The 26,132-nt window shown below is 40.1% G+C and overlaps 1 protein-coding gene across 25 annotated transcripts in view; it reads left to right on the forward strand.

Annotated features, from left to right (window-relative positions):
• Positions 1 to 26,132, forward strand: part of CPLANE1 (ciliogenesis and planar polarity effector complex subunit 1) — a 170,917-nt gene that overhangs the window by 125,072 nt on the left and 19,713 nt on the right. For 15 of the 25 annotated variants that reach the window (XM_009449258.5, XM_009449264.5, XM_009449262.5 and 12 more), the window contains 6 exons: positions 1,582 to 1,640; positions 2,285 to 2,452; positions 3,735 to 3,859; positions 9,017 to 9,106; positions 15,604 to 15,782; positions 16,258 to 17,835. In XM_009449258.5, coding sequence (XP_009447533.1) covers positions 1,582 to 1,640; positions 2,285 to 2,452; positions 3,735 to 3,859; positions 9,017 to 9,106; positions 15,604 to 15,782; positions 16,258 to 16,527 — 891 coding nt within the window. In that variant the 3' untranslated portion in view covers positions 16,528 to 17,835. Of the gene's footprint in view, positions 1 to 1,581; positions 1,641 to 2,284; positions 2,453 to 3,734; positions 3,860 to 9,016; positions 9,107 to 15,603; positions 15,783 to 16,257; positions 17,836 to 26,132 lie in introns of those variants that run through there. The other 10 variants (XR_010157252.1, XM_009449263.5, XM_009449267.5 and 7 more) reach the window with 4 other exon arrangements.

The raw sequence follows: 26,132 nt of genomic DNA on the forward strand, positions 1-26,132 counted from the left end.
CAGGAGACATGGTAGTGACCTTCAGGGCTACTGAGGTACCTGACCAGAATCTTAAAGTGTGTGCATGTGTGTTTGAGAGAGACTGTGTGTGTGTGTGTGTGTGTGTATGTGTGTGTGTGTGTGTGTGTGTGTGTATGTTCCCCTAGCCTAATGTAGAATGGGTTCTGACATTACCTTCTCGCTGTCAGTGAAGTAAATACCCAAGATTGTTAGAATTGTGTCCAAATTTAGAATAAATTGGCTAGGAATAGTGGCTCATGTCTGTAATCCCAGCACTTTGGGAGCCCATGATAGGAGGATCACCTGAGGCCAGGAGTTCAAGACCAGCCTAGGCAACATAGTGAGACCTTGTCTCTACAAAAAAAAAATAAGAAAATGAAAATTTAGCCAGATGTGGTGGCACATACCTGTAGTCCTAACTACTCAAGGTAAGAAGATCACTTGTGCCCAGTTGAGAAGATCATGCCCCTGCACTCCTGTCTGGGCAACAGAGTGCACTCTTGTCTCAAAATAAGTAAACTCTAAGGGTTTAAGAACTGCTTGGTTTATAGATTTTGTGGTCTCATTCAAGATTGCAAACACTTTTTTTGTTTTGTTTTTTAACTTCTATTTGGGTAAAGGGATGGGATTAGTGAGGTGTTAATGTAATTAAAATTTTCATTTGAATTTCTATTAGAAATCAACAAGACTTTTAATTTGCTAGTGACAACTTCTCCACAGGACCTTGAAAAAGTGAATTTACTTCTGAGTGTCCATTTTTATATACATAATTGTGTGTGAAAAGAACCTCACATGTAACTCACACCAATAGTTCTTAATGTTCTGGAATAATACGTATGTGTCTGACGTTTGTTGTTTGCCTTCTGGTGTATAACTTGAAGAGTTTATGAGTCACAGTCAATTCACTGTAGTAGGTTTCTGATAAACATTTTAAAACATAAAAATGATAATTTTAAATGTCTAATTTCTGCTTTATTAACAAGCTCTTGGTGAGGTTAATTACAGGATTGAGTACAAAGCATAGGTGCTTCCACCTAAAATGTTCCTACTTTCCATTTTTAGTGCAGCCAAATAAGGTTCTCTCCTAATTAATTCAATAAAATATATTAATTGAACTAGTAAAATAGATTTTGCCTTCCATTTATTAAATTGGTTTATTATTTTTATTTATTTATTTATTTATTTTTTTGAAACGGAGCCTTGCTCTGTTGCCCAGGCTGGAGTGCAGTGGCGCGATCTCAGCTCACTGCAGCCTCCGCCTCCCAGGTAGCTGAGATTACAGGCGTGTGCCACATGCCCAGCTAATTTTTGTATTTTTAGTAGAGACGAGGTTTCACCATGTTGGCCAGGCTGGTCATGAACTCCTGACCTCAGGTGATCCGCCCGCCGCAGCCTCCCTAAATTGGTTTTTACTTTAATTACATGATGTTTTAATTTAACATTTTTATGTTTTATGCTAGAGTAGGAAGCTTCATCAAACATGACAGTGTTTTGTACTGTTTCCTAAATAACAGAATTATGTGTAATGGTTTAATTATTTGGATTGAACAATAATGAACCAACTGGGTATTTCTTATGCAGCTTTACATGACTTCAAGGGAAATAAGGCTGAGACAAAAGATGAAGCATGAAAAAGACAGGTGAGTTTGGTAGCTGTAACCCTGTGTATTCTCTCTAACTTCCTTAGCTGAGGCATAGATTAATGCCTTAGGAATTCTGTTTTCACAATAGTCTCTTTTTTGTCAATAAACAGAGTTATGGGAGTTATCACTGCAAGGAAAATGATGAGACTCACTAGCCTTTTTTCAAATTTGCTTTCAAATATTATGTGTTTCATTCAGTTTTTATGACTTGTATTTCTGCTGTTCTCCCTTTCCCAACCCAGATATTTACATGCATTTGGGAAATACTCCAGAGACCATAACTACAAGTACCTTTAATAATACTGCCTAATCATTTTCAGAAATCTGATGAATAGAAGGATGTTAGAAGTGCTGAAGAAAGAAAATGCTAAGTGAAATTAGCCGGGCATGGTGGCCAGGCGCCTGTAATCCCAGCTACTTGGGAGCCTGAGGCAGGAGAATTGCTTGAACTCGGGAGGCGGAGGTTGCAGTGAGCCGAGATCACGCCATTGCAATCCAGCCTGGGTGACAAGAGTGAAACTCCGTCTCAAAAAAAAAAACAAAAACAGAACATGCTAGGTGATCTTCAAACACTATATTTCCTCTGGATAGATGAACTGAAAGTGACTCTTAATAAATGATGCTTAATTCTTTGTCTACAGATTGCTGCTCTCTGAACACTATAGTCGTCGAATCTCACAAGCGTACGGTCTGATGAATGAACTGTTATCTGAGTCAGTACAGCTACCAACTCTACCACAGAAACCATTGCCTAACAAATCCAGCCCTACTCAGTCTTCCAGATGTCAACACTGCCCTTCTGCAAGAGGGTAAGACAAGGTTTCACATGCCATTTGGCAAGATAACGTCAGGCCTGATAAGAAGAAATGTAGCACTTTCGTGACCTAAGTTCAGTGCATTTGCATTTACCCTGCTTAGAGTTATGATGATAAAGTAAAGGAAAAAAAGTAGCCTCATAATCATGAGGTCTTTATACCTTGATAGAATCACCAAGGAAAAAGGCAAAAATTGTGTTATATTTCTCACTAAGCTTACAGAGCATTTAGGTATTCCAGAAGTATGAAATTTGGTATCTGTGCAGTCCTGTTTTATTTAGTTGTTGTTAATATTTGCCTCCGTAATTTGCCTTCTAACTGCTCATCCTATTTTCCCATGTGTCATCTTCTGTCTTTCAGAAACAGCCAGTCCCCAGCTGCTTACCACTTCCCTTTCTGCTACCCGCCCCAGACCTGCCCAGTTATGCTCATTCAGCTGTAGCTACTGTTATGTATTTTACTTTAATCACCTGCAGAAGGGTTACATATGAGTTAATTAGGCAGGAATTAACTAAACATAGAATGCTGAAGAAAACTACCCAAGTATAAAATTTCTTATATATGGTCAACAAACATGCAAAGTTCTATTAATATCTGTTGGTGATCATAGGGTGAACATGAATTGGAGTACAGTGTTGTTAAGCATCAACACATTTGACAAAATAAATTATTAGAATTGTAAACATAATCACATAATTTAAGAGCCTAGAGGAGATACTACCAACACAAACCCAGATGTAATCAGATCATCTGTGTGTGTAGTGTAGAGTTTACTTCAAATACCAAAGATTCCCGTTGAGACTTTTCTAGAATAAAGCAGGGATTAAATACATATATAACTGCCCAATATATGGAGAATTTGAAATGGAGAGTGAGATAACCACAAAAAAGTTTTGTGAAAAAAAATGAGGTTTGAGGTATGAGATACAAAGAATAATTTGTTGAGAGTTATATGTTAAGTGCATCACTGAGGTACAGACTAGGCAGTATCAAGTGAATATAATCTGAGCTATATTTTGGTCTGTTTTTTCCTTAAAGTAACAGGGTCTTGCTCTGTCACCCAGGCTGGAGTGCAGTGGCATTCACAGGTGCAATCATGGCACACCACAGCCTCGACTCTCTGGGTTCCAGTGATCCTCCTGTCCCACCCTCGCCAGTAGCTGGGGCTATAGGCTTGCACTACTGTGCCCAGCTTAATTTGGGCTTTTTGAAATGTTAAAGTTTATCGCTGATATGAGATTCTAGGAATGTAATAATTATGTGATTTCCACTATAGAGAGAATCAACACGGTCACAGTTTTCTAATAAATCGACCTGGAAAAGTCAAATATATGTCCAAACCGAGTTATATCCATAAGAGGAAGTCTTTTGGGCAACCTCAAGGCTCACCTTGGCCACATGGTAAGACTTAAAGCTTTTTTATAAATTGTCTGATTTGGACCTATTCCTTCTTGTCTCCAAAGTTGTGTTTTCATTAGTAAAAGGTATAAGTCTTAGTAAAAAGGAGTTCTGATTTGAACAGAAGGCGAGGCATTGATAAAGACTTAGCTGTAATTTTTTTTTTTTCCTGCTTTGAAGTAAGGCCCTAGGAATCTTCCTAAATGAATGGCTTTTTTTTTCTTTTTCTTTTTGAGGCAGAGTCTCGCTCTGTCGCCCAGGCTGGAGTGCAGTGGCGAGATCTTGGCTCACTGCAAGCTCTGCCTCCCAGGTTCACGCCATTCTCCTGCCTCAGCCTCCCAAGTACCTGGAATTACAGGCGCCCACCACCACGCCTGGCTAATTTTTTGTATTTTTTTAGTAGAGACGGGGTTTCATTGTGTTAGCCAGGATGGTCTTGATTTCCTGACCTGGTGATCCACCCGCCCCGGCCTCCCAAAGTGCTGGGATTACAGGCGTGAGCCACCACGCCCGGCCTTGAATGGCTTTTTTAAATTTTTTATTTTTTTGAGATGGAGTTTCACTCTTGTTGCCCAGGCTGGAGTGCCAATGGTGTGACCTTGGCTCACCGCAACCTCTGCCTCCCAGGTTCAAGTGATTCTCCTGCCTCAGCCTCCCAAATAGCTGAGATTATAGGTATGCATCACCATGCCTGGCTAATTTTGTATTTTTAGAAGAGATGGGGTTTCTCCATGTTGGTCAGGCTGGTCTCGAACTCCCGACCTCAGGTGATCTGCCCACCTTGGCCTCCCAAAGTGCTGGGATTACAGGCATGAGCCACCACACCCAGCCGAATGGCTTTTTTTTAATAGCATTGAACAATCAGGGTATTAGTAGGGTATAACTTTTTTGGGAGTCTGTTTCTTTTGTATATCTGGCTAAAGATATAGGCATTTGAACAAATCAAGTTCTGATAGATTGCAGGATGAATACATCACAGAATAGGAATGCTAAGAAGCTCAGATTGAAATAATGTCATGTTTTTATCCTTTGAAAATGATTTTCCACATTTCAAGATATGTCCATTATTTACACCTTTCTTTAATTGTGCCATATTTGAGTTTTGATTACTAAAGTAAAACATAGTTATTTGTAACATATTTATATATTAACAACGTATTATAATAGCTGACATGTAGTATAAATGTATACATTAAAAAATGTAAAATAGGCCCGGCGCGGTGGCTCACGCCTGTAATCCCAGCACTTTGGGAGGCCGAGGTGGGCAGATCACAAGGTCAAGAGATTGAGACCATCTTGGCCAACATGGTGAAACCCCGTCTTTACTGAAAATACTAAAATTAGCTGGGCGTGGTGGTGTGCGCCTGTAGTCCCAGCTACTCTGGAGGCTGAGGCAGGAGAATTGCTTGAACCCAGGAGGCGGAGGTTGCAGTGAGCTGAGATCGCACCACTGCACTCCAGCTTGGCGACAGAGTGAGACTCTGTCTCAAAAAAAAGTAAAATAACAACTAATTATGTGGCAGGTTCTGTTTATGTTCTTTAATTACAACCCTGTGAGATAGGTGCTATTATGTTCCCACTTTAAAGACAAGGAAACCAAGTCAGAGAAAGCTTAAATAATTGCCCAAGATCATACAACTAGGAAGTGGTAGAGCCAAGATTTAATCCGAGGGTGGGTCTAGAGCCTACACACATAGAACCAACACTTCAGTATGCTGCCTCAATTTAGAAAATTGAAATTTCCATAAATCCCAATTCTTTAGATGAAACCCTTCGTGGTTTGGTTAGCTCTTGGCCTTTTTTTTTTTTTTTTTTTTTTTGAGACACAGTGTGTTGCCCAGTCTGGAGTGCTGTGCCATGATCTTGGCTCACTGCAACCTTTGCCTCCTAGGCTCAAGAGCCATCTCCCACCTCAGCCTCCCGAGTAGCTGTGCTTATAGGCGTGTGCCACCATGCCCGGCTAATTTTTGTTTATTTGTTCATTTTTTGTAGAGATGGGGGGTCTTGCTGTGTTGCCCAGGCTGGTCTTGAACTCCTGAGCTCAAGCATCTACCCACCTCAGCCTCCCAAAGTGCCGGGATTACAGGTGTGAGCTATCATGCCTGACCAGCTCTTGGCTTTTTTGATTGACAAATTACAGTAAGAAAATACTGCTCTTTTAAAACTGAAATTTCAAAATAGTGAACCATGCTTTTATAAAAAAACTTATTTTGTACCTGATATATTTGCCAGAATTAAATACATATCTAAAATTGTCAAGGTTTTAAAAACCTGAGCCATGGTTTCTTAACATCTGATGAAAAAGTCTTGAATTATATGGAAATATGTCTTCCTGTTATATGTGTTCAATTTCAAGTCTTTATTTTTACCTTGTGCTTTGACGGTTGCTATGGCCTTAGCCTGTCTTTCCGTTAATCTCACCTGCCCTTGCTGGATTATGCTTGAGGAGGTGCTCCTGCTACTCCTGGGCTCAGAAGCCCTCAGCAACACTCATACCCACACAGAAACGTCTAGACCCTCTGCTTGGCCTTCAAGGCATCATCTGTGTGTTTTCCTGCTTCCTTGACCTCCTTTCCCCATAGAATCTGTGCTGCTCAGCAGCTTGTTTTCCAACCACATGCCATGATTTGTGCTCCTTTATACCTTGAATGTCTCACTTCTGTGTGTCTGAAGACATTCCTAATTGTAATTCTTTAGTTCGTCCATGCTGATATAATCAAATATTCTACGTTCTCATTTCTAAATTGAGGCTAATATTTAATCTGCATGGTTGCTATGAAAATTAGAGATAATGGTGGCTAAAGCAGTTATTTTTCTGTTCTTTGAACCCTTAACCACATGTTTATGTCCCTCTTGAAGCACTACAACAGGCGTCCTGTTGTTGTTACCTGTAAACTTCATGCCCCATACTAGATTAAATGCTTTGCAGCAGTATTCCCTTGCTCATCTTCCTATTACCCCTCATGTTGAACAGATGAAATACTCGAACATTGAACAAATGGATAAATGGAAAAAATGGTTATTGAGCTTTTTGCCTAAGCATAGCTATTTATAAACAAATTATTGTTCAAGGATATTAATAGGCCGGTATTATAGTATTTATACCATGTCAGAGAATAATACCATATGCCTGGCTATTGTCCTGTCTTTTAAGGCAAAGATAAAAGAGGCAGCTTGAGTGCTTGTGGATATTCTAACTTCTCTGCCTCAGTAGAACAGGCTGTGGCTCCCCTTGTTCTTGTGGCCTCTGTCACACCCAGACCCAACCATTTCACCTGGCTACATTCAGAAGTTTCAGGTCCCCCAGTGTTTGGGAGAATGGAGGGAAACCCAGGCAAGACTGATTCCAGACCTTTTCCTAGTCAGTGATACAGATAACCTGAACTCACATAGGTCAAGTTCAGTCATTGCACATGTGGGGAGGTGAGGCTCCATCAAGATTTTCAAATTCACTGTAGTTCATTTGTAAATGAAGAGTTTTTCTGAATATGCTTGGGAGTTTGACTCTATGTTGCTTTCTATCTTGTAAAGCAGTATGTAGTTTTTGGCTAATTTCTTCAGCCCTGCTTCCATACTGTTAGGAAATCTTTTTTTTTGGACACAGGAACTCATTCTGTCGCCCAGACGGGAGTGCAGTGGCGTGATCGTGGCTCACTGCAACCTTGACCTCCCTGGCTCAGATCATCTTCCCACTTCAGCCTTTTTTTTTTTTTTTTTTTTTTTTTGAGGCAGAGTCTTGCTCTGTCACCCAGACTGGAGTGCAGTGGCGTGATCTCACCTCACTTCAACCTCTGTCCTTTAGGTTCAAGCAATTCTCCTGCCTCAGCCTTCGGAGTAACGGGGACTACAGGCTTGCACCACCATGCCCAACTAATTTTTGTATTTTTTAGTAGAGGCAGGGTTTCACCATGTTGGCCAGGCTGGTCACAAACTCTTGGCCTCAAGTGATCCGCCAGCTTTGGCCTCCCAGAGTGATGGGATTACAGGCATGAGCCACCGTGCCTGGTAGTGTGAGACATCTCAGCCTCTTGAATATCTGGGACTACAGGTGTGCACCACCACACCTGGGTAATTTTTAAATTTTTTCGTAGAAACGGAGTCTTGCCATGTTGCTCAGGCTGTTCTCAAACTCCTGGGCTCAAGCAATCTTCCCATGTTGGCCTCCCAAAGTGCAAGAATTACAGGCGTAAGCCACCATGCCTGGCCAGGAGTAGTTTGTGTTATTGTTGCTTGTTTTATGTTTAGTTCTGTCAACTACAATACAAAGATTATATGATTAGTAACTGAGAGGCATCTTAGGCATAAAAAAGTAAAAGTCGGCCGGGCATGGTGGCTCACGCCTGTAATCCCAGCACTTTGGGAGGCTGAGGTGGACGGATCATGTCAGATGATCAAGACCATCCTGGCCAACATGGTGAAACCCCGTCTCTACTAAAAATAAAAAAAAGTAGCCGGGCATGGTGGTGTGTGCCTGTAGTCCCAGCTGCTCGGGAAGCTGAGGCAGGGGAATCATTTGACCCTGGGAGGTGGAGGTTGCAGTGAGTGGAGATTGCGCCACTGTACTCCAGCCTGGTGACAGAGTGAGACTCCATCTCAAAAAAAAAAAAGAAAGAAATAAAAGTCTAAGTTTTAAAATCCTCTAAACTTAGGTTTATATCCCAGCTCTGCTGCTGATTTTTGCCCTCAGATAAGTTATTTGAAACCTACCTCATAGAGTTGTTGAGGATTATATTAATAAGTGATATTGCATAACATGGAAGTAAATGGTTGTTATTAATCTTTGAGTTTAAGAAACTAATCATTCGGTTGATAAAATTTAACTTGGCATTTTGTCTAGGTGTTTACTGCTAAGAGGCTTATTATGTCCCTAGCTTTTCCAGTTGCCAGAGATGTCAAAACACATTTGCCATTTGAAAAAAGAGTATGGCTGTGCTTGAAGGATACCAGGTGTCAAAGCAAAGTGTTCCCTTTCTTTGTCTGCACTTAAGTTTTGCCGCCTTGGTTCAAACCAGCCACCATTTACTGGGCCCCTACTGTGAATAGGGCTTGGTGAGCAGATTCAAAGCTGATCACCAAGGTGTCTGTCCTCAAATAACTCACAATATATATAAAAATCATGGATGTCTATGGAAGGCTAATAATGTTTGTCTCTCTGTACAGGAACTGCCACTTTCACCATACAGAAAAAAGCTGGTGGAGCCAAAGCAGCAGTAAGAAAGGCTACGCAGTCTCCAGTTACCTTCCAAAAAGGTAAGGGATAAAGAAGATAAAGTTTTTAGACTTAATACTGAATTTTCTTTTTTTTTTTTGAGACAGAGTCTCACTCTGTTGCCCAGGCTGGAGTGCAGTGGTGCAATGTCGGCTCACTGTAACCTCCACTCCCGGGTTCAAGTGATTCTCCTGCCTCAGGCTTCCCAGTAGCTGGGATTACAGGTGCCCACCACCGCGCCCGGTTAATTTTTGTATTTTTCGTAGAGATGGGGTTTTGCCATGTTGGCCAGGCTGGTCTTGAACTCCTGACCTCAGGTGATCCACCCATCTTAGCCTCCCAAAGTCCTGTGATTACAGGCATGAGCCACTGTGCCTGGCCCTTAATACTAAATTTTAAAAAATTATAAATCACTCCATTTCAAATATAGACTTCAGAATGAAGGGTGTGGCTCTGTGCTGCAGTGGTTCAGAGAAGAAGTTTTGGAGTAGCTTTATGGAATCAAGTTAACCACTTACACTGTAACCTTACGCAAATTTCTAACCCATTTATGTATTCTTAATTTTCTCACCTGGAAAATACAGGTTATAATAGTGAGGATATATGTAACAACCTTGGTAGGTAAACAGGGTAACTATTATCCATGTCTTACTATGAGAACAGACTTAGAGAAGTTAAATGACCTGTTCAGATCTCCTTAAAACAATAACAATAGTAGCTAACAGGTATAGAGCACTTACTCTATGCCAGGCATTGTGTTCACACCTCATGTGCATTATCTCACTTGATCCTCACATTAAATCCAACAAAATCTGTGCAGTTATCCCCATTGAAAGAAAATAATTAAATTTGGTAGGGATAATGATTTTTTAAAAACCCACTAATTTGGCTGGGCGCGGTGGCTCACACCTATAATCCTAGCACTTTGGGAGGCCGTGGTGGTTGGATCACGAGGCCAAGAAATTGAGACCATCCTGGCCAACACGGTGAAACCCCATCTCTACTAAAAATACAAAAATTAGCTGGGCGTGGTGGCACGTGCCTGTAGTCCCAGCTACTTGGGAGGCTGAGGCAGGAGAATCACTTGAACCCAGCAGGCGGAGGTTGCAGTGAGCCGAAATTGCACCACTGCACTCCAGCCTGGCGACAGAGTGAGACTCTGTCTCAAAACAAAACAAAACAAAAAAACCCCACTGGTTTATATGTACTGTGAAAAATGATGAGAAATATGAAGTAATTAGCCTAGGCTTGGTATTATGCCTCTTTCTCTACTGCTAACTCATTACTTTGTAGATCCGTCATTCAGTTTACCCCATCTCTTTTCACCTATGTCTAATCCATTGTTTAACTCATTTATCAACTTTTTAATGTCTATGGTGGTATTTTCTAGAAGATCTATTGGGTACTTTTTCTACTCTTTCCCCCATGTATGCGTTAAAACCCAAGCTTCTGGTCATTTGGATCACTTTGAATCCTCGAAGCATCATTTCCTGTGCTTGTGTATTAGTCTGTTCTCATGCTGCTAACACATACCTGAAACTGGGTAATTTAAAAGGAAAGAAGTTTAATGGACTCACAGTTTCACATGGCTGTGGAGGCCTCACAATCATGGTAAAAGGCAAAGGAGAAGCAAAGGCAAGTCTTACATGGTGGCAGGCAAAAGTGTATTCAGGGGAACTCCCCTTTATAAAACTATCAGATCTCATGAGAACTCACTATCACAAGACCAGCAGCATGAAGGTAACTGCCCCCATGATTCAATTACCTCCCACCTGGTCCCTCCCACAGCACGTGGGAATTATGGGAGCTACAATTCAAGATGAGATTTGGTTGGGGACACAGCCAAACCGTACCAGCTTCTAAATCCCATGCTAGCTTTTCTCTCTTTCAAAGACTTTCCTTTTTACCCATTATGAATTGTTTTCTAGTCTAGAGTACTCAATAGCTTTTTATTCTTTTCAAAGCAAATATCTAGCAATGTCTAGTTCAACAGATAAAATGCTCCCCAAATACAATGTTACCTCTAAAAACAGTTGAAATTACATGTACCATTATATTGTTTTGTTTTTGAAAGTCCCGGAGATCCAGGGTTTTGTGTTCTTGAAGTCATTATAATCTAACATGAGGCCTTGCCCATAGAAAGCTGTAGGTATTTGTTTCATTGTTCAATGGTAACCCTGCCTCTGAAAGTTAGAAATGTGTATGACTCCAAGTTTCTAGCTTAAGTGCTTAGCTAGACTGTGACTCACAAATTGACACAAGTAGAGCAGGAAAAGAAGCAGGATTTTCTTTGGGAATGATGGAGGTAATAGGTTTAGTTTTATCATCCAGTTTCAGATTTCTCAGGCTAGACTCTGTAGACACTGTTTGGTGTTATGTTATAAAGAAACTGAGTGTCAGTGCCCACCGTCCTAGAGAAAGAGTACTTCCTTTCTGAGGGAAGCCAGTGTACTTGGCAGCCTGGTTTCTGCTGTGGGGTGTCTTCTTGATCTATAACTTACCTTTCGCTTCAGAAAGCTTTCACTGTCCAATGGGGCAGGTACACTTTACCTTGAAAAGTCTTATGCATGCTCAGTTTCACAGAACTTTTCTCATTATATTTTTATCTCAAATTGGATATCCCAGATAAACCCTGGAAAAATGTATTATGATCTGAAAGGAAGGAAATTACAAAGCCATCTCTAGGTAAAGTAAGGTGAGAGAAACCCAGTGATAGCCTCTCAAGGTTTGTAATACCCCATAGGTGAAGATTTATCCTAAAATGCAAGACTCTTAACTGTAATTTTAGCAGAGTAGGTGGTGGTTTGATTTGTCATTCTTTCTAGATGACAATAATTATGTTCATTTGGACAAAACAAGAATGTCGATGTCTAGATGCCAAATTAATTGTAGCCAAGATGAGTTTGGGATTAGTTGATGTTTGTAGCCTTTGTTGATCTCTAGTCATATCGTGAATACTTGAAGGAATAACTTCAGCACCCCACCTCCACTTGTTCCCATCTACTTTGAAGTGGAAGCCTACTCTTGTGGTTATGTTGCTTAACCACTCATTGGTTTCTCTTTCAGTCTCACTTTTTCTGTTTTAACGGTTTTTTTTAACACAGTGTTTGTTCACATATGCATTCCTGTCATCTGCTCGTAGATTTTTTCCTTTATATGGTTTTTCAAAATTTGTTCCTTATTAATATTTACTGAAATAATTATTTTAACATGGAACTTTCAGTGGCATTTCAAAATACTCTGTGATGTCTTTAAGTAGCAGAAAAAATGTCAAACCTTTTCAACTAGAGCATAGCTCTCACATTGGATATTACAGTGGCAGGTGCTACCAAATGATGTTAGCTTTGTTTCTTTTTCAGACTCTTGGGGCTAGTCAAAAGAAAAATCCCTAAGCTGTCTGTACCACTGCACCCTTCCCTTTGGCACTAATCCAGGAAGAAGCTTTTGGAAAGCTGCCACTTTGGGGATCCAAATTAATAGATCTGTTCATATTTTACTTATAGATATGAAGATGATCTTAACGGGCCCTCTAAGTATTATTCTTCCTTCACCCTAAAGAATAGAAAGTTAGGCCGGGCACGGTGGCTCACGCCTGTACAATCCCAGCACTTTGGGAGGCCGAGGCGGGCGGATCATGAGGTCAGGAGATCAAGACCATCCTGGCTAACACCGTGAAACCCCGTCTCTACTAAAAATACAAAAAAAAAATTAGCTGGGCATGGTGGTGGGCGCCTGTAGTCCCAGCTACTCGGGAGGCTGAGGCAGGAGAATGGTGTGAACCCGAGAGGTGGAGCTTGCAGTGAGCCGAGATCATGCCACTGCACTCCAGCCTGAGTGACAGAGCGAGACTCTGTCTCAAAACAAAAAAAGAATAGAAAGTTAATACATTGGCCGGGCGTGGTGGCTCACGCCTGTAATCCCAGCACTTTGGGAGGCTGAGGCAGGCGGATCACGAGGTCAGGAGATTGAGACCATCCTGGCTAACACGGTGAAACCCCATCTCTACTAAAAATACAAAAAATTAGCCGGGTGTGGTGGCAGGTGCCCGTAGTCCCAGCTACTCGGGAGGCTGAGGCAGAAGAATGGCGTGAACCCGGGAGGCAGAGGTTGTAGTGAGCCAAGATAGTGCCACTGCACTCCAGCCTGGGCGACAGAGCGAGACTCCATCTCAAAAAAAAAAAAAAAAAAAAAAAAAGTTAATACATTAGCCCAGGTTCTGGGGTGGATCATCTCCATCATCTTGGGCCAATTACATAACCTCTCTAAGCCTCACTTTCCTCATTTGCAAAATGGGGATAATAATGGTTTCTCCATAGGACTGTCAGGAAGAGTATTCACTCAGCAACTGCCCATTGAGTTCCTACTACATACCAGGCACTGTTACTCATGAACAACACAGAAAGCAGCACATAAATAAGGGAGAATGAGGCTGGCTAGGTGGAACTACTCTAGCAAGGGTGGTTAAAGGTCTCTTTGAGAAGGTGAAACTCTTACTCCAGCTCTTAGTATGAAGCAAATTAAAAATTAAATGAATAAAAATTTAGAAAAAGAGAAGGTGATGTTGGAGTGAAGATCTTGAATGATGAAAAGGAGATTGTTAGGTAAAGATAAGGCAAAACAGTTTCAGGCAGAAGTTCAAAGTTCTGGTAAGATTGTTATATAAAGATAAGGCAGAACAGAAAGTTCAGAGTCCTGGTACAGAAACAAAGTTGGTATGACAGAAAAGATCAGTGTGGAAAGGTGACGAGAGATATGGTGGGAGAGATGGGCTAGATACTGTAGGCTAAGGCAAGGAGTTTGGATTTTACTTGAGATCCAGTGAGACTCCATTTTAGGGAATTAAGCAGAGAGATAATATAATTTATGTTTTAGAACGTGGAAAAAAAGAACAGAAGACGGCATACAAGGATAGATTGCTTGGGCTAGGGTTTTAACAATGGAGATGGGAGGAAACTATTTGATTTGGGATGTATTTTGAAGATAGACAAAATTAGGACTTGCTGATGGATTGGATGTGGCATGTATAAGAAAGAAGGATGAGGCTGGGCACAGTGGCTCACTCCTGTAATCCCAGCACTTTGTGAGGCTGAGGCAGGCCGATCGCTTGAGGCCAGGAGTTCCAAACCAGCCTGGCCAATATGGTGAAACCCCATCTCTACTAAAAATACCAAAATTAGCTGGGCATGGTGGCGCATGCCTGTAATCCCAGCTACTTGGGAGGCTGAGGCAGGAGAATCGCTTGAATCCGGGAGGCAGAGGTTGCAGCGAACCGAAATTGCACCACTGCATTCCAGCCTGGGGACAGAGTGAGATTCCGTCTCAAAAAAAAAAAAAAAAAAAAAAGATATACTGGATTTTAACCTGAGCATTTCCTGGGATAGGGCAGTTTAGGGGTAAAAATTAACAGTGTGGTTTTGGACATGTTAAAGTTCAGATGTTTATTGCACATCCAAGCAAGGATTTTAAGAAGGGGCAATTAGCTTTATGAGACTGGAGGTACAGGTTTTAGAGAGCTGTCAGCATGTAGGTGATATTTAAAGCCATGGAACTAAATGAAGTTAGCTAGGGAGAGCAGAGGTGTGTTAGAAAATCTAAAGACCAGGCATGAATGTCTGGTAAGTTCAAGGGACTGAATGTAAAAGTGCTTATTAGCCTCTACTAAATGCCAAAGTGTGTGCTGTGATTATTTTGGGGGCTTTATTTCTTGGAGACATCTTCAGCTTCAAGTACATAAGGTTGGTAGAGTTACAAAAGACAAAGAGGGCCCAAACTTCAGCATTGTCATACCTCTTCTCCCCTCTTCAGGGAGCCACATGACTGCTTGTTTGGGATCTATATTTACTTCCCATCTTGTCCCATGTCTTGGGTGTTTCTTCATGAAATCACCTCGAAGGGTAGAACATGCTGTGATATTGGCTTTGGAACATTGTGTTAGGTGAGGTAGGCTCCTCTAGGGCTTTGTGCAGAGAAACCTTATTGGTTTGTGGGTTTACTAAGCTGCCTCTGGGCATTAGCTGGAATGAAAATTTCTTTTCAACAAATACTGATATATGCAGTAAGAAGAAAGAGGGTCATAATGTATTGTCACCACACTCACTGTGATGCCTTTGCCTAAAGGCAGATTGTAAGCATTAAGCCTGGGTGAAGATGCCCAAAACATTGCTTCTAAGAAGTTTTCACAAGACTTTCTGTAAAAGACAGGGAAGGCCCAGGTCTCAGAGTTCACCCAACTTTGGTGTCAATACCTCTCCACCGTTCTGTTATATCTGTGGCCTCTCCTCCCTAGATTTTCTTGTCTTAAAGATTAATTACTAATAGTTTTCAAATCCAAAGGCTGGAATTCAGTTTCCATCTCGTACAGTGACAGGACAGGAATTGTTCGAACTCTAAAGTGAACCATTTCCAGACCTTGTGATTCAAATATTATTTAAAATGTGACTACCTTGGCTTTGATGATAAAAGTCACAATTAACGAATGAATGAATGAATGAATGAATGAATCAATCCCAATGTGTGCTTTGTTCTTATCCCTTAAAAGGCTCTAATGCTCCATGTCGTAGTCTGCAGCATACAAAAAAACATGGAAGTGCTGGGCTTGCACCTCAAACCAAGCAGGTGTGTGTAGAGTATGAAAGAGAGGAGACTGTGGTGAGTCCCTGGACGATACCTTCAGAAATCCATAAGATTCTTCATGAGAGTCACAATTCCCTTCTACAAGTAAGCATTGTTCTAGATTTTGTTTGTCTAGTGATTGCTCTATGTTCTTCAGGTTTTTTGTTTGTTTGTTTGTTTTTTAGTTTGTTTTTTGTGGGATGTGGAAATACTGAAAAGTTGTTAGGTCAGTTTGAAATCGTGATGCAAAGCATCTTCCCTTTTGGCTTAGTACTCCAGCATTTGTCTTTCAGACTTCTCTGTGACTGTATTTTTTAACTAAAAAATGACCAAAATGTAAGAACAGAAAATCGTACTACAAGTATCAACATCCGTTCGGCCCTGTCTTCACATCCGGTGCCAGCATCTCGTTGTGTGAGATGATGTTCAGCTCTTGTCCATCTGGATGTGCTGGGCAATCACGGCCCTATTTCCTGGCACATTTCCTTCAGCCTTTTGATGGATGAGCAACTCTAGAATTTTTGGAAAGCTTAGTTCACGTTCCAGGTTTTTTTGTTTTTGTTTTTTTGTTTGTTTTTAGGGGCTAGGACCACAATTGTCTTTTCAATTTAATAGGACTTGTCTCCAACTGAAGAAGAAGAGCCAGAGCATCCTTTTGGGGTGGGCGGTGTGGACAGCGTGTCTGAGAGCACTGGCAGCATCCTCAGCAAGCTGGACTGGAATGCCATCGAAGACATGGTGGCCAGCGTGGAGGACCAGGGCCTGTCTGTCCACTGGGCCCTGGACCTGTAAGACCTGGATATCATTCGGTTTCCATGCACAGGCCAGCACCTCAGTAATGTGGTTCTGAAAGATTAACAGGTTTAAGGGACAGAAGCAATGAAAGAAGCAATGTGAATTTTCCATTTGCTTTCATATTATTACCTGGATTAGCCATTACAAGAGGAAAAATAAACATTTCTCAATAACTTTGCCTTTATGGGGAAAGGGTTGACTATTGATGTATTATATGTTTTTGTATTTGATGCATCATTAGGCATAATTTTTAAAATGATAAGTACCTTTCAAGCCAAGTTTGCATAACCTACTTTCAATAAAAACCCTCTATCTTGCCTCCTCCTTTATTACCCTCTGAGTTTTGAGAAACAACCATATACAGATGAATCTAATAGGAAAAAAAAAATCTTTTCATTGAGAAGAAAATCAGTCTCACCTGAGAACTCAATTATGAACCCTATTTTAAAACACCTATGCAGGGTTTAGCCTAGGAGTGAAAAGAAAAACCAACTACCTTTTACCAACCCTGAATCTCTAAATAAGCAAAGTTTCATGGAGGCCAGGAGATCTTCTGTCTTCTGCCCTGTAGCCTGAAGCCTTGGAGGAAGAAACAGGAATGGATGCTTTGGGCAGGAAAGTAAGGGAATATGACTCCGGCCTCTAGAAGGCTTATCTTAAATTTGTAAGAACCATGGTACAGAGACCTGATTAGTTTTTGGTATTGTGCTCCAATAATGTCATAGTTTTAAGAGATAATTTTTATGAGAATTGACTAAGAACCAGTATCCTTCAACTACTTCATCAATGTTTGGTATAATATCAAAGCACACTATCATCTGAAAAAGCTATTAAATACCCCTCTTTTTCCAAATATCTACCTGTGTGAAGCCAGGTTTTACAACATGTATTGCAGCAAGTTGAATGCAGAAGCAGGTATGGTAATTCAGCTGCCTTCTATCAAGCTAAACATTAAAGAGATTTGTAGAACTATAAAACAATGCTACTCTCCTTACCAAATTGTTTTAGAAAATAGCTTTATAGGCTAACATTATTGTTAATTGTCATTTAATTGTTTTGTCATTTAAAATATTTTAAATTGTTTTCTGTTAGTTTCTTTTTTGTATATTCTATGGGTATTTTATTGATACATGATAGTTGTACATTTTTATGGGGTGCATGTGATATTTTGATATGTGCATACAATGTGTAGCAATCAAATCAGGGTAATTGGGATATTCATCACCTCAAACATTTATCATTTATTTGTGTTGGAAACATTCAAACCTTTTCTTCTAGCTATTTATCCATTGTTGGATACTTATATCAATTCTATATCTTAGCTGTTGTGAATAGAGCTGCAATAAATGTAGGAGTGCAGATATCTCTTTGATATACTGATTTTCTTTCTTTTGTATATATACCCAGCTATGGGATTGCTAGATCATATGGTAGTTCTATTTTTAATTATTTGAGGAACCTCCATACTGTTTTCCATAGCTGCTATACTAATTTGCATTCCCACCAAGGGTGTATGAGCATTCCCCTTTATCTGTATGCCCACAAGCATTTATTTTGCATCTTTTGCTGGAAATGACTATTCCAGCAATAAATAAATAAAATGACTATTAGTCATTTTAACTGGGGTGCAACGATACCTCATTATGGTATTGACTTCCTTTTTTCTGATGATTAGTAATATTGAGCATTTTTTCATATACCTGTTGGCCATTCATATGTCATCTTTTGAGAAATGTCCATTCAGATATTTTGTCCATTTTGTAGTAGGATTCTTTTTTGTTACTAAGTTGTTTGAGTTCATTATATATTGCGGTTATTAATCCTTTGCTGGATGGGTAGCTTGCAAATATTTTCTCCCATTCTTTAGGTTGTCTTTTCACTTTGTTGATCGTTTTCTTTGCTGTGCAGAAGCTTTTCAGCTTGATGTAATTCTATTTGTCAATTTTTGCTTTCATTGCCTGTGCTTTTGAGGTTTTACTCAGAAAAAATCTCTGCCTAGACCAGTGTCCTGAAATGTTTCCCAAATGTTTCTTTCAAGTAGTTTCATAGTTTCAGGTCTCATATTTAAGTCTAATCTATTTTGGTTTTTATATATGACTTATACAGGTGTAGTTTCATTCTTCTGCAATAGACATCTAGTTTTCTTGGCAGCATTTATTGAACAGGAGAGTATCCTTTCCCCATTGTATGTTCTTGATAGCTTTACCAAAAATGGGCTGGCTGTAAATGCATGGATTTATTGATAGTTTTTTGTTTTGTTTTTGTTTTTGTTTTTGTCTTTGTTTTGAGACAGGATCTCACTTTGTTCTCCAGGCTGGAATGCAGTGGTGTGATGTTGGCTCACTGCAGCCTTGACCTACCAGGCTCAAGCGATCCTCCCACCTCGACTACCCAAGTAGCTGGGACTCCAGGTGCACACCACCATGCCTGGCTAATTTTTTGTAGTTTTCATAGAGACAGTGTTTCATGTTGCCCAGGCTCATCTCGAACTCCTGAGCTCCAGTGATCCTCCCGCCTTGGCCTCCCAAAATGCTTGGATTAGAGGGATGGGCCACTGCACCCAACCTATTGATAGCTTCTTTATTCTATTCTATTGGTCTGTGTTTTTATGCCAGTTCCGTGCTGTTTTTGTTTTTGTAACTGTGTAATAATAACACATGGAGAGATGGAATTTCACTTTTGTCACCCAGGCTGGAGTGCAATGGCACAATCTTGGCTCACTGCAACCTCCGCTTCCTGGGTTTAAGTGATTCTTCTGCTTCAGCCTCCTGAGTAGCTGGGACTACAGGCGCCTGCCACCATGCTCAGCTAATTTTTGTGTGTGTGTGTGTTTTTTTTTTTTAAGTAGAGATGGGGTTTCACAATGTTGGCCAGGCTGGCCTTGAACTCCTGACCTCAGGTGATCTGCCTGCCTGGGCCTCCCAAAGTGCTGGGATTACAGGCATGAGCCACCATGCCCGGCTGAATTATGGTGTATTATTATTTTTTTAGACAGAGTTTCACTCTGTCACCCAGGCTGGAGTGCAGTGGTGCAATCTCGGCTCACTACAACCTCTTCCTCCAAGGTTCAAGCAATTCTTGTGTCTCAGCCTCCTGAGTAGCTGGGACTAAAGGCACGTGCCATCATGCCCGGCTGCTTTTCTGTATTTTTAGTAGAGATGGGGTTTCACCTTGTTGGCCAGGCTGGTCTCTTAACTCCTGACCTCAGGTGATCTGCCCACTTAGACCTCCCAAAGTGCTGGGATTACAGGCATGAGCCACCACGCCTATCCTGGAGCATAGTTAGAACCCAGTGCAAAGAATCTAAGAACCATGATAAAACTACAGGAGCTGATAGCCAGAATAACCAGTTTAGGGAAGAAGAAAACTGACCTGATAGAGCTGAAAAACTCAACACAAGAAATTCACTGTGCAATCACAAGTATCAATAACAGAATAGGCCAAGTGGAGAAAAGAATCTCAGAGCTTGAAGACTATCTTTCTGAAATAAAACATGCAGACAAAAATAAAGAAAAGAGAATGAAAAGGAACTAACAAAACCTCCAAGAAATACGGGATTATGTAAAAAGACATCCTATGACTGATTGGGGTACCTGAAAGAGATGGGGAGAACAGAATCAAGTTGGAAAACATTCTTCAGGATATCATCCAAGAGAACTTCCCCAACCTAGCAAGACAGGCCAAAATTCAAATTCAGGAAATCCTGAGAACCCCAGTGAGATACTTTACAAGAAAACCCCAAAACACACCATCGTCACATTTGCCAAGGTCAAAATGAAAGAAAAAGTGTTAAGGGCAGCCAGAGAGGCCAGGTCACCTAAAAAAAGTAAGCCCGTCAGACTAACAGCATATCTCTCAGTGGAAACCCAACAAGCCAAAAGAGATTGGTGGCAAATATTCAACATTCTTAAAGAAAAGAATTACCAACCCAGAATTTCATATCCAGCCAAACTAAGCTTCATAAATGAAAGAGAAATAAGCTCCTTTTCAGACAAGCAAATGCTGAGGGAATACATCTCCACCAAGCCTGCCTTGCAAGAGCTCCTGAAGGAAGTACCTGATGTGGAAAGGAAAAACCATTACCAGCCACTACAAAAGCACACTGAAGTATACAGACCAGTGACACTATGAAGCAACCACATAAAACAAGTCTGCAAAACAGTTAGCATCATGATGACAGGATCAGATTCACACATAAAAGTATTAACCTTAAATGTAAATGGACTTAATGCCACAATTAAAATACATAAAATGGCAAGCTGGATAGAGTCAAGCCCCATTAATGTTCTGTCTTCAAGAGACACATCTCACATCCAAAGACACACATAGGCTCAATATAAAGAGAGGGAGGAAAAATGGAAAACAGAAAAAAGCTGGGGTCACAATCCTGGTTTCTGACAAAACAGACTTTAAACCAACAAAGATAAAAAAAGAAGGCCATTACATAATGGTAAAGGGTTCAATTCAACAAGAGCTAACTATCCTAAATATAAATACACCCAATATAGGAGCACTCAGATTCATAAATCAAGTTCTTAGAGACCTTCAAAGAGACTTAGATTCCCACACAGTAATAGTGGACACTTTAACACCCCACTGACAATATTAGATCATCAAGACAGAAAATTAACAAAGATATTCAGGACCTGAACTCAGCTCTGGATCAAGTGGACCTGATAGATATCTACAGAACTCTCCATCCCAAAACAACAGAATATACATTCTTCTCATTACATGGCACTCTAAAATTGATCACATAATTGGAAGTAAAACAACCCTCAGCAAATGCAAAAGAACTGAAATCAAACTGCTCAGACCACAGCACAATCAAGTTAGAACTCAAGATTAAGAAACTCACTCAAAACCACACAACTATGTGGAAATTGAACAACCTGCTCCTGAATGACTCCTGAGTAAATAATGAAATTAAGGCAGATGTCAAGAAGTTATTTGAAATTAATGAGAACAAAGAGACAACGTACCAGAATCTCTGGGACACAGGTAAAGCAGTGTTAATGGGGAAATTTATAGCACTAAATCCCCACAACAAAAAGATCTCAAATCAACAACTTAACATCACAACTAAACTAGAGGCCAGGCATGGTGGCTCATGCCTGTGATCCCAGCACTTTGGGAGGCCGAGGTGGGTGGAGTGCTTGAGCTCAGGAGTTTGAGACCAGCCTGGCTAACATGGTGACATCCTGCCTCTACTAAAAATACAAAAATTAGCCTGTCATGATGGTGCAAGCCTGTAATCCTAGCTACTTGAGAGGCTGAGGCAGGAGAATTGCTTGAACCTGGGAGATGGAGGGTGCAGTGAACCAAGATCGCACCACTACACTCCAGCCTGGGCAACAGAGCGAGACTCCATCTCAAAACAAAAAAACAAAAAACAAAACAAACAACAACAACAAAAAATTAGAGAACCAAGAGCAAACAAATCCCAAAGCTAGCAGGAGACAAGAAATAACCAAGATCAGAGCAGAACTGAAGGAAATAGAGACATGAAAAAACCCTTCAAAAAATTAATCCAGGAGTTGTTTTTTTTTTTTTTGAAAAAATTAATTGACTGCTAGCTAGACTAATAAAGAAGAAAAGAGAGAAGAACCAGACACAATCAGAAATGATAAGGGGGATATCACCACTGACCCCACAGAAATACAACCAACCATCAGAGAATACTATAAACACCTCTATGCACATAAACTAGAAAATCTAGAAGAAATAGATAAATTCCTGGACATATACACCCTCCCAAAACTGAACCAGGAAGAAATTGAATTCCTGAATAGATCAAGAACAATTTCTGAAATTGAGTCACTTATAAATAGCCTCCCAACCAAAATAAGCCCAGGACCAGATGGATTTATAGCTGAATTGTATCAGAGGTACAAAGAAGAGCTGGTACCATTTTTACTGAAACTATTTCAAGCAATTGAAAAGGAGCGACTCCTCCCTCATTTTATAAGGCCAGCATCATCCTAATTCCAAAACCTGGCAGAGATATGACAAAAAAAGAAAACTTCAGGCCAATATCCCTGATGAACATTGATACAAAAATTCTCAATAACATTAATACTGGCAAACCAAATCCAGCAGCACATCAAAAAGCTTATCCACCATGATCAAGTTGGCTTCCTCCCTGGGATGCACCGTTGATTCAACACATGCAAATCAATAAATGTAATTCATCACATAAACAGAATGAAAGACAAATGATTATCTTGACACAGAAAAGGCCTTTGATAAAATTCAACATCCTTTATGTTAAAAACTCTCAATAAACTAGGTATTGAAGGAACATACCTCTAAATGATAAGAGCCATATATGACAAACTCACAGCCAGTATCATATTGAATGGGCAAAAGCTGGAAGCATTTCCCTTGAAAACTGGCACAAGACAAGGATGCCTTCTCACCGCTCATGTTCAACATAGTATTGGAAATTCTGGCCAGGGAAATCAGGCAAGAGAAAGAAAAAGCATATTCAAATAGGAAGAGAGGAAGTTAAATTATCTTTGTTTGCAGGTGATGTGATCCTATATCTAGAAAACCCCATTGTCTCAGCCCAAAAGCTTCTTAAGCTGATAAGCAACTTGAGCACAGTTTCAGGATACAAAATTAATGTGCAAAAATCGCTGGCATTCCTTTTCACCAACGACAGACAAGCAGACAACCAAATTATGAATGAACTCTGATTCTCAATTGCTACAAAGAGAATAAAATACCTAGGAACACAGCTAACAAGGGAAATGACTTCTTCAAGATGAACCACAAAGCACTGCTCAAAGAAATCAGAGAGGACACAAACAAATGGAAAAACATTCCATGCTCATGGATAGGAGGAATCAATATCATGGAAGTAGCCGTACTGCCCAAAGTAATTTATAGATTCAATGCTGTTCCCCTTAAACTACCATTGACATTCTTCACAGAATTAGAAGAAACTATTTTAAAATTCATATGGAACAACAAGAACAAAAAGCCCAAATAGCCAAGACAATTCTAAACAAAAAGAACAAAGCTTGAGGCATCATGCTACCTGACTTCAAAGTATACTACAAAGCTACAGTAACCAAAACAGCATGGTACTTGGACAGAAACAGACACATAGACCAATGGAACAGGATAGAGAACTCGAAAATAAGACCACATAGCTATAACCATCTGATCTTCAACAAACCTGACAAAAGCAAGCAAAGGGGAAAAGATTCCCTTTTTAATAAATGGTGCTAGGAGAACTGGCTAGTCATATGCAGAAAGTTGAAACTGGACCCCTTCCTTATACCTTATACAAAAATTAACTCAAGATGGATTAAAGATTTAAATATAAAACCCAAAACTATAAAAACCCTAGAAGAAAATCTAGGCAGTACCATTCAGAACATCAGCACTGGCAAAGATTTCACAATGAAAATGCTAAAGCACAGCAACAAAAGCAAAAGTTGATGAATGGGATGTAATTGAACTAAATAGCTTCTGCACAGCAAAAGAAACTATCATCAGAGTGAACAGACAACCTACAGAATGGGAGAAAATTTTTGTACTCTATCCGTCTGACAAAGGTCTAATATCCAGAGTCTACAAGAAACTTAAACAAATTTACAAGAAAAAAAACCCCATTAAAAGCTGGGCAAATGACATGAACAAATGCTTCTCAGAAGGAGACACACATGCGGCCAAGCAAACATGTAAAAAAAGCTCAACATCACTGATCATTAGAGAAATGCAAATTAAAACCACAATGAGATAATTAAGATGTCAAGAAACGACAGGTGCTGGTGAGGTTGTGGAGAAAAAGGAATGCCTTTATACTGTTGGTGGAAGTGTAAATTAGTTCAGCCATTGTGGAAGACAGTGTGGTGTGATTCCTCAAAGACATAGAGGTAGAAATACCATTGGGCCCAGTAATCCCATTACTGGTTATTTACCCAAAGAAATATAAATCATTCTGTTATAAAGATAATGCATACATATGTTCATTGCAGCACTGTTCACGATAACAAAAACTGGAATCAACCCAAATGCCCATCAATGATAGACTGGATAAAGAAAATGTAGTACATATGTTATGCCCAGACCGTTAGTTCCTTAAAGAAGACTACCAGAGTCCAGAGTCAAAGCCAAGCGGCAAGGATCTTTATTACAAGTTCGAACCTGGTCCCTCCATTCCACAGCATACAAGAGGGCCCTGAACAATGCGAGTGTTTGCTTTTTATAGCCTGAAAGTTACAGGGGAACAAAGGAATTCTTTTGGTTCCCGCTCTTTCAGTAAAACTTTGAACGGCTGTCCCTTTATCGGAGACTTTCCTGGTGGTGTTTGTACTAGGCTCAGGAAGTTTGAGAGATATATGGCGATATGTGATAGGATGGGAGGATGGGATGTGTTTGTACTGGGCTTGTTTGTTTTGAGCCCAGGGCTGAGGAATGTGCCCGGCTCCTTTCACATATACACCATGGAATACTATGCAGCCATAAAAAGTAACGAGATCATGTCCTTTGCAGGAACATGGATGAAGCTGGGAGCCATAATCATCAGTAAACTAACACAAGAACAGAAAACCAAACACTGCATGTTCTCACTTATAAGTAGGAGCTGAATGATGAGAACACATGGACACATCGCGGCGGGGTGTGGGGGAACAACACGCACTGGGGCCTGTCAGGAGGGTAGGGAGAAAGAAAGCATCAGGAAGAATAACTAATGGATGCTGGGCTTAATATCTAGGTGATGGGATGATCTGTGCAGCAAACCACCACAGCACACATTTACCTATGTAACAAACCTGCACATCCTGCACGTGTACCCCAGAACTTAAAAGTTGAAGAACAAAAGATTTTTGTAAAAAAAGCAACTTCATTTTGTTGATCCTTTGTATTTTTTTAAGTCTATTTTGTTTAATTCTGCTTTGATCTTTATAATGTCTTTCCTTCTACTTATTTTGTGTTTGTCTTGTTCTTGCATTTTTTAGTTCCTTAAGGTTCATTGTTAGGTTGTTTATTTGAAGTCTTTCTCTTTTTTTTTTTTTTTTGATGTAGGCATTTACTGCTATATAGTTCCCTGTTAGCACTGCTTTTGCTGTGTTCCATAGGTTGTGGTACATTGTGTTTTCATTTCTGTGTGTTGCAATAAATTTCTTAATTTCCTTCTTAATTTCTGCATTGACTTGTTTTTTTTTTCAGGAGCATGTTGTTTAATTTCCATTTATTTGTACCATTTCCAAAGTTTCTCTTGTTATTAATGTCTGTTTTATTCCATTGTGTTCAGAAAAGTTACTTGATATTATTTTGATTTATTTGAATTTATTGAGACTTATTTTGTGGCCTAACATATGGCCTATCCTGGAAAATATCCTGTGTGCTAATGATAATATTCTGTGTGCCGATGAGAAGAATATATACTCTGTAGCTGTTAGATGAAGTGGTCTGTAAATGTCTGTTAGGTCCATTTGGTCTAAAGTGAAATTTAATTCCAATGTTTCTATGTTGATTTTCTGGCTAGATGAGCTATCTAATGCTGTGAGTAGGTGTATGTGTGTGGGTTTTTTTTTTTTTTTTTTTTTTTTTTTTGAGACGGAGTTTTGCTCTGTCACCCAGGCTGGAGTACGGTGGCATGATATCGGCTCACTGCAACCTCCACCTCCCAGGTTCATGTGATTC

This window comes from Pan troglodytes, chromosome 4 (genome assembly GCF_028858775.2).
Source record: "Pan troglodytes isolate AG18354 chromosome 4, NHGRI_mPanTro3-v2.0_pri, whole genome shotgun sequence".
NCBI lineage: Eukaryota > Metazoa > Chordata > Mammalia > Primates > Hominidae > Pan > Pan troglodytes.